Source organism: Austrofundulus limnaeus, unplaced genomic scaffold, assembly GCF_001266775.1.
Source record: "Austrofundulus limnaeus strain Quisiro unplaced genomic scaffold, Austrofundulus_limnaeus-1.0 Scaffold30, whole genome shotgun sequence".
Classification (NCBI taxonomy): Eukaryota; Metazoa; Chordata; class Actinopteri; order Cyprinodontiformes; family Rivulidae; genus Austrofundulus; species Austrofundulus limnaeus.
The window spans coordinates 1055940-1065539 of NW_013952432.1; the positions used below are offsets into that span (position 1 = coordinate 1055940).

Genomic DNA, 9600 nt, shown 5'->3' on the forward strand with positions numbered 1-9600 from the left:
AGATAGATAGATAGATAGATAGATAGATAGATAGATAGATAGATAGATAGATAGATAGATAGATAGATCAGACCCCTCTTTGAGTTCTAAGTGGGAGAATTTGCAAATTCGCAGGGTTTTCAAATGCTTTTTTTCCTCACTGTATATAAATATTTGTAATACAGATCAGTTGTTGAAGTAACATGACTAGAAATTATTGTTTAATCACTGAAGTCCTATCAGTATGGCAATACCTGGGGTCTGTGATGTCGATGAGTTTCATGAGGTCCTTGAAGTACTTCGGAGTTCTGACAATAATGGGCTCAGATGAGGAAATGACCCGATCTGGATCGTCGGTAGACTCCACCACAGCTTTCACAAAACTGAGCCAGTCAAACTGCAGGCAAGAAAAGGGAGATAAGTAGGAGTTTGTTTTACATTTAAAATCTGGAAATAAACTCAAATCAGAGAAAGTTTTGTTTGATTTTTTTTTTTTTGTGAGTGGGGGGGACTTTCTACAGAACTTTTGATCCTAAAAAATGCCTGTTAGACTGATTTTTAAAATACAGTGCTTCTTATTCAAATAAAATAAGAGACATGTTTTCCCCTAGCAGAATCACAACTAACCTCTTAATGTGTCAAATTTTTATTATTACAGCAAGATAAACTGATGAGCTCTGGATTTTATGGAAACAAAGAAACTGCTTACAGCAATATATGCAAACATATGTTTCACCAAAGCAAAAGGAAATAAGAAACCTTGGAGAGTTGCTGCTTCCAAAAGCTACATTCTAAATAGTTGAAGTAAAAAAATAATGATATATTTGTTTGGTTCTTTTAAACCTAAATTATTTAAATATAATATGTCACTTGAATATAAAAAGTTGCAATGAAGAAAATTACTCTGTTCAAAATAAAAATAAGGAAAATGATGTACTATTTATACACATCTTAATGTTGAAAAAGTTTTTACCTATTATTTATCGTTTAATGCTCGTCTTCATTTAGTTGTGGATAAAAACAGAACAGATATGCGGTTCTGTGTGACTGTAAACAATGTGAGGAAAGGGTGTGTCGGAAGGTAGGCAAGCTGATGTTTGCATTAATGATTTTTGTTTCCTTCTGGCCATTTAGTGTTTTATTGGCAGATGTGCTGGTATTTTAAGTACCTGAGGCAAGGAGCTCTGCAGTCGAGAGAGTGTGTATCTGTTGTACATGGTCTCACTGGTGCGGTTTTCATAAGGAATCATGATCTGTAAACACAACAAGCAATGCCATCAACATGACTAATGCAAACAAAAATTTTTTTATGTTGCCAAAGAAATYATCAAAATTCTACTTCACAGTAAATATTTCTATTAATTAGCTCAGTGTTTTTCAACCCTGGTCCTCAWGGCGCACTGCCCTGCGTGTTTTAGATGTGTTCCAGCTTCAACACAGCTGATTTCAATTGATGACTGATTAACAGGCTTTTGTTGAACTGCAATCATCTGAACCAGGTGTGTTAAACTAGGGAAACCACTGAAACAGTGGTGTCCAAAGTTGGTCCTCAAGGACCGATGTCATGCATGGTTTAGGTGCTGCTCTAGTTCAACACAGCTAGTAGGCCTCTGTAGACCTTGATGGCACACTGAGAAGACCTACTAATTAAGCACTCCTTAGGTTCAGCTGTGTTGAACCAAAGCAACACCTAAAACATGCAGGACACCAGCCCTTGAGGACCGACTTTGGACACCACTGCTGTAAAACATGCAGGGCAGTGTGCCTTGAGGACCAGGTTTGAAAAACACTGAATTAGCTTATGAGCCATAGACGCATTTATAAATTATATCCATACATTAGCCAGGATCAAATTTATTCAACTTAATCCTTACATGAGCCACTTTGGTCTCAAAATCAAGAGCCTTTTCCATTTGAGCCTGTGCTGCTTTCTCTGAGGCCCCCAGCATGACGGCCATGTCCACCATCAGACTGAGCAGGGCAGCACGATTCTGGAGAGAAAGGGGGCGGGGTGTCAGAAATATGAGTATTTAAACAAATCTATTTTACCTCACGATCACATTCCAACTTTGTTTGTATCTGTGAAAATACTGAGTATGAATAAAACTCTTGTTCTCTGTGTAATTGGTGATATTTTCTGTGTTTAAGAGTTGTTTATTTATTTATTTTTTTTGGCAGTTTAGTTTTGTTTCTGGGAGCTATGATTTGGGCAAGAAACAAAAAAGCAGCAGCAGAATTGCACATTTTATTGGATCCAGAAAAGATAAAAGATCAGGCAGAAACTCACGGCAATCGCAGAGGAAGTGTTGGTGGTGTAGTCTTCCCTGGAAGGCAAAGACAAGGATGCCTGGTCGAGCTACAGAAACAAACAGACAAACAGACACAAAAAAAGTTTATTTACTACTTGCACATTCAAAACCTTTTTATCTTGTTACTTTTGGTGCAGCAATGAAAGCAGACACAAATAATTGTTTTCCCCTCTTTTGTTAAAGAAAAAACCACCATAGTCACTGAAATAACTTTAAACTGTAAAAGTAACAATAAAATGATTATGGCAGCACAACGGCTCAGTGGTRAGCACCGACGCCTCACAGCAGCAGGTCCTGGTTTCGATCTTCGGTTCGGACCTGGTGTCTTTCTGTGCTGAGTTTGKATGTTCCCCTCATGCTTGTGTGGGTTTTCTCCAGGTACTCCGGTTTCCCCCACCACCAAAAACATGTACAATAGGTTGCCTTCAGGCCCAGGCCACCCTTGAAAAAGAGAGCTGAGATCTCAACGAGACTTATATAACGATAAATAAATAAGAAAAACAAAATGACTGAAAATCAAGTAATGAGAATCAGTCATTGATTTTAAAACATAATAACAGAACTGGCCTTGACAAAAAGGTGATACCCATAGAAAAACTGAACATACTTTGATTATAGGGACATGTTTAACTTATGGTGTGTTTAGTAATGAGCGTTACATTCATTGTCTTCAATGACTATTAATATGTAATCAGTCCGTTTCCATTTTAAAGAGTGAAAAGTAATCACAATTCTGTTTTGTTAATCATGATGTACAACACTACACAAACTAGTCAAAAATTAAGGGTCCACAGGCCCTCCTTGTATGTGGCCACAACAATAAAATTGATGACAAATTGAAAAAAATACAAATTATAACCAAAGACCCCAGAACAACCGCTGAAGAGACTAAAAGTGAGCTTTTAGGTCAAAGTATATCAGTGTTAGATCTCTCCATTGGTCTGTCAATGTTTGAGTAAAAGTGGATAAWTCGGACAAGGACACTACTGTTCAAAGCTAATCATGAAAAAATATATATTTTGTTAAAATGCATACTAACAAGCCACAAAGCTTTTAGGATAATGTTCTTTGGGCAGATAATTTGGACAAGTAAAATCAGCTCTATGTTCACAGACCCAAAAACAAAGCATATACAAAGTACCGAAAATGAAACATGGAGGAGGCTCGGTTATTCTGGAGCTGCTTTGCTGCATCAGACGCAGGGTGTTTTGAAACTGTGCATGGTATAGTGAAATTTCAAGACTACTGAGGCATTCTGGAGCAAAATACGTTGCTCGGTATCAGAAATTGGTCTCAGTCACGGGTCATAGGTTCTCCAACCGGACAGTAACCCAAATACACACGCATAAACCCCCAAAAATCGCCCAGAACAAAACAATATTTTAGACATTTTTTTCTCTTCTTTCGGCTGCATTTTATTTGATTTGTACATATTTTTTTCTTCTGTTGTAAATATTGTTTTGTTTTTAATGAAATTAATAAAATTTGATAAAATAAATAAAATTCTAAAGTGGACTTCATACAGGTAATTTTGATATAAATTCTATTTTTTTCCTTTATTTACCAATGTCATTAGCACGTATTTTAATATAATTATATTGAACCATTGTTTTTATTAGTTTTTTTTTAGTTTCAAGTAATTTCAGTGACCTGGACAGCAGTTTCTTTGCATATTTATGTGCTACATTAAAATCCTTCTTATTTTCCTACATCACAAGTTTCTGAATAGCTTCTTATCTTAGACAGATTACATTCTGGTATATTAGAAGTTTTGAAAGATTGTGTTTTCAAAGTCAGTTTATTAAAAAGGCTACATGAATCAAGGCTTTCAAAACAATAAAACAGGCAAACCCCTGACCTTGATGATGTAGTGTGAGGAGTTTTTGTCGTCAGGGGAGACATACAGGCGGATCAGGACGCTCTTACTGTGCTGGTTTCTCATCTCCGCTAAGGTCTTAAGAAGACTCCACTGACTCTGTGACCACTGATACTCCCCGCCACGCCCATCCCCCACCACAGGCCAGTGGAACTCGGGCTGTTTCAGTGTTTTCAGCATGGGTTTGGCATCCAGCTTCTCCAGTATGGCTTGGTAAAAGAATAAATAAAAACAAAATAAAATCACACACACACACACACACACACACACACACACACACACACACACACACACACAAACGTGTCACATTTTACAGTAAGTGTCTGGTTTATTTTCTTAATGCTCGATTTGCACTTTATCTTCTTTACGATGAGTTCCCTTCTCTTTTATTCACCACATATATCTCACTTATATGGGAAATGCCAAGGTCTGCGATGAGAATCAATAGTTCCTTTTAACCTGATTTATGCAGCTATTGTCTGCTTGTGTGCACCAGGTTGCGACAGGTTTCCTTTGTAAGATGTATTTCATAAACAGATGGTAACAGGTTTAATCTCTGCATTAAATTTTGTTCAGGTTTGGCTTAGTCTGAGTATTTAGTATAGGGATCGTTGGGAACAGATCAAAGCTGTCAACATTATAAAGCTGGGTGCATGTGTGTGACTTACTTTCATTCATACAGGAGCGGTACAGGGTCTTAGCTTTGGTGACAGCCTGTAGTTCATCAGCATCCACAGGTGCTTCTAATAACTCTGACAGGTGAAAAAATGTGATTAATAATAGCATCAATATTTTTATTTTATTTACTACAACATAAGGGTTTAATACYTACATTTTTCTTATATTGGAGTGTGTAATATTTTAGTAAATGACAAATGTTGATGTGTGTCTGCATTACACCCATTTAAACCTTTTCTTGCCATTTTGAATTTGATCAAAATGAAGGCAACATAAAAAAAAATCCTGGTGTCTTCCATGACAAGGTTTTAAAGGAGACATGTCATGRTTTTAAATCCTTTTTTCACATTGAAATCATTCATTTGGGGTCTAWATAAAGTGGAATTGTGATGCTTTGGTCTGAATTCCTRATTTAAATTTTACCAGCCCCCSTTTCACCTCTTTTCTGAGGAGTGTCTCATATCAACTRGTTTTGAATCTGTCTCTTTAAATCCAAACGAGGCACTTCACACTCTGKCCCCTTCCAGRTTCCGGAGTGGTCCATTATTGTTTGATAGAGGGGTTTATGACTATATAGCAGCAGATAAACGTTTTATATARAAATTAATTAAAATCTGTCAACAATGGAAAACTTGCAGTTGGTAAGTCCAGACCTTATMTAGCAGTCCTGTCACAAAAACTGACATCCTTTCTCAAAAAACGTCATGCAATATAGAGAAAACTGAACAGGTTAAAAACTATGACCCAAATAGAATAGATATCTACGCAGCACCAAGATATCCGAGAGACTAAAATCACATTTTCTGCACTCCRAGAGAATCCAAGTACACAACAAAATGCATTTAATGACTAAAAKAGTGGCCTTTGATAGACCTCCTTTAAACATAACTCTTCTGCAGTTTGCTAAAGTGATGGGGAGGACTCTCAGCTACTACCACACCAAATCGTGTTCAACAATAGTACAAAAAAAAAGAAGAGAAAAAGAATACTTTATAGCCATTTTTTGTGTTTGCTAAGGTTGTTTTGCGGTGGGGAGGTTCTTGATTCAGGCTGAGTCAAATGTGTTGTAGAAGTACATCACATTCTGAGAAGTTTATTAAAATACATCCAATGAGTCATGAGATATTTTGCTAACACAGAGAAAAAAGTACATTCAGACGCAGACATGATTGCCGACARTTCCATGGCATCAAGCAATAAAGCTGGGCAATCTTAGGTCATTCAAGTCACCGTAGCAGAAAAAAAATATTTTATTTGTGCACAACCCTGCAATCCTTTATAGTTTCTATCTTCTAAAGGCTGTGTTTAAGTTTTCAGGGTTACTATACCTCGTTAATATTTTATGACATGAGTAAAACGGCTGTGTGTGTACAGCTATTACAGCTGCACCACATTTTGGAAAAAGGATGTCAACGCAGTTCAGAATATATGCACCCCATGCTCGATACCAATGAGAATTGCTGAACAACCACACCTTTGAGTTTTAAGTCCACGTGCTGTCGCAGCCATGGGTAGATGCCATATGAAAACGAATCTTCGGGAATCGGGTTCTCCTTTAACCAACCTCCACAAGCAAATGTGTAAAAGTCCTGGCAGGGGTCAACAGATTGATCCATCTTGCTCAAAATAGACCCAGCTGCAGAAACAAAAACATAAACAAAAACAAATACTGARCATTAAACTCAAGATAATTTGATCAGAGCTAAAATATCTCTTCGTTGAGTCAAACAAATGCGTGTGCTACTTTCCCTCACCTGCCTCGATGCATTCTGGAGTCAGACAGAACTCTTCTTGACTGGATTTTTGAGAAACTGAGGAAGGAAAATAAAAACAATGAACAGACTGGAGGACTTGAACAGTTTATCAAGATGCACTGATCTGTACTAATCTGGTTTAAAACTCATCAGGGAGGTCAACGTCAAGGTCAGTTACACTCTCTGCTAATATAATGTGTCGTTGGAGATCATGTGTTGAGAGTTGATATATAACTATGTGCAATCTGACTCATTTTCTTGAGTCGTATAACACAACTCTAAACATAAGCAAAACAATTAAAAAAACATAACACTTTGTTTTAATCATTATATTAAAGCATCCACATTAAACTTTTACGCTGATGATTTGCAGTTATACTGCTCTTTTAATGATTAATCTTTTCACAAGCTTGCTTCACTTATGGATTGTGCTGGGATGGTAAACAGGTGGCTGTCAGATAACCTGTTGCTGCTTAACTTGGACAAGACAGAGGCTCTGCTTCTAGCCCCTGGAAATAAGATTCAATTGAGAAAACAACAACTGGGCTCTTTGAGTCCAGCTGTTTGTCAGAATCTCCGAAACCTGGGAGCTACTTTTGATTCAGACTTGTCGCTGGAAAAACACGTACAAATAATTTGGTTSCTARATGCTTCTTTCAACTACATAATACAGTATTTCTAAARTCCGMTCRCTACTGTCTGCCTCTGACTTGGAAAGGGTTATTCACGCYTTCGTTTCGAGCCATCAGGATTATTGTAATAGTTTGTTCATGTGTCTGAATCAAAAGCAGCTGAGTTGTCTTCAACTTGTCCAGAACTCTGCAGCCAGGCTTTTAACTCAGACATCTAAATTCACTCACATTGCCCCGATCTTATCTGGACTTCAKTGGTTACCTGTRCATWTTAGGATTCYGTTTAAAATATCGGTTCTTACTTTTAGAGCTCTAAAAGGTCAGGCACCTMTCTATATTTGGGACATGCTCTCTTTTTACAATCCTGTTTGTTGCCTGTGTTCTCGAGATCAGAATTTCTTAGTTGTTCCTTGTTTCAAGACCCGTGGTGACCAGGCTTTTTCTTTTATGGCTCAGAGCCTTTGGAATGCTCTCCCCTCTCCTCTGCGTTCTCTCACTGATATTAAGTCTTTCAAGAAGGGTCTGAAAACCCTCTTCTTTAAAGTGCCTGTGACATGTATTTCCTTCGAATACAAAAAGTCAAAGAAAGCATCTTTATACTTAAGAAAATTGGCATGGTACACATGATTTTACCCATTTTGTCTCATAACTGGCCTATTTTCTTTTGAATTTGGTTCAGTCAATGTGAAACAGGAAGTGCCATCAAAGGGGAACRCTAATAAAATAAACTTGSTGGTCAGTTTGTTAAAACTAAATTATTTAAACTTTAAATCTTCTCTGTCTATCTTTGATAGCAACAAAAACAATCTGAAGAAACATGAGATTCTTCTCTACAGTCTGTTTTGTTGTGCTTTTGTAACAACACTCTGTTTACATGCTGACATTCCCCTTTGACATCACTTCCTGTTACTTCTCGTGGAATTATCTCAACATCCATTCATCTCAGCGACGTGAAACCRGTTTTTCAATATGTTTTCAATGTTATCTTTCTAAAAATGCAMTCATGTTTATTACAAAAATTTGATGTCACAGGCACTTTAAATAAGTGTTCAACAAAATTAGGCCTTGTTAGTTAAAGTGAGCCCAGTTCCAGTTTTGTTTTAGTATTTTTATATTTGAACTTTGWTTGCTTGTGGGTTTCTTGCTGTTACTGACCACTTTTGGGATGAAAATTTCTGTCTTGTTCTACTAATGTTTTGTTGTGATTTTCTGATATTGTTTTATGCTGTTGATGATTGTACAGCACCTTGTGAATTTGTTTCCACAAAAGGCTCTTTATAAATAAAATTGTACTTACTTACTTGTTTTATGAATATTTTTAAATAAAAAATGTCTAGATCTGCATGATAACTAATATTCAGTCTGTCAGAATCAACCTGAAGCCTTTAGTAGATTTTAAGACTCAAAAACCTGAAATCAAATAAAATTTAACTCTTTATAAGAGATTTTTTTTACTCAAAAATATTGGGAGAGTTCAGTAAAGATAGACCTCAGCTGAGCAAAGATACAGTCTGTACTCAAAGAAGCCCCCTTCTGTGTGTCTCTATAAAAACATCAAGCACTGATTCTGTGAAAGAAAGAAAGTCACGTGTATGAAGCAGATTCTAAGAGCCAACTACTAAAAAATAAACCAGATTTAAAAACAATAATAATCGGTCAGAAAAAGTGTGATCTTGCACTTTGCTACATAAAAGATTTGCTGTCACACAGTTAAAAAAAGGCTTATGATAATGTATTTTTTTAAATATAAAGTTATTTTCATGTCAGATTAGAACAATCTTATTCAGTTTCTGATCTCCTCTTTGCTGCCATATAGCAGAACTGTTATGCTCCCATCAACGAGAAGTGACTTTGACACAAACCAGAGGGCAAAACTCAGACCAAAGTACAAATGATACAACTGCAGCATTCTCACAGTGAGTAAATAGTTCAGCATGTCTGCAATGAGGGCAGGCAGAGAGGCACGGTGTGCAATTTTCAGAGGTGTATTGTAAACACATGTACCCACCTACAAATTAGGTTCCTAAATACATTTTAAAACTAATATAATGTTGTATATCAACTGGTTTATGGTCTTTACCAAGAAATGATTGGGTAAAAAAAAACAAATATACACCAAACGTTCCCTTCTGTTTGGCTATCAGATATAGTTACTCCACATGCTTGTAAAAAAAAAAAAAAAAAAAAAAAAGAACCAACCCCCTATTGTTTATTTACTAGCAGTGCAACCACAGGTTTACCAGTTTACTTCCTCTCTCAGAAGGTGAAACTCCTCTAACCTTAAGTTGGAAACCAATTCTGTCTGATGAGGCTCTGTGGCAAAAAAATAAATAAATAAAAGAGAGAGAGAGAGAGAGAGAGAGAGAGAGAGA

At 36.6% G+C, this 9600-nt stretch overlaps 1 protein-coding gene across 1 annotated transcript in view; it reads right to left on the reverse strand.

Moving 5' to 3' along the window:
* Positions 1–9600, reverse strand: part of phex (phosphate regulating endopeptidase homolog, X-linked) — a gene marked incomplete in the record, with an annotated part of 20323 nt that overhangs the window by 7926 nt on the left and 2797 nt on the right. The window contains 8 exon segments of the mRNA XM_014005374.1: positions 234–376; positions 1149–1232; positions 1854–1970; positions 2267–2335; positions 4147–4373; positions 4833–4916; positions 6317–6478; positions 6597–6653. Coding sequence (XP_013860828.1) covers positions 234–376; positions 1149–1232; positions 1854–1970; positions 2267–2335; positions 4147–4373; positions 4833–4916; positions 6317–6478; positions 6597–6653 — 943 coding nt within the window.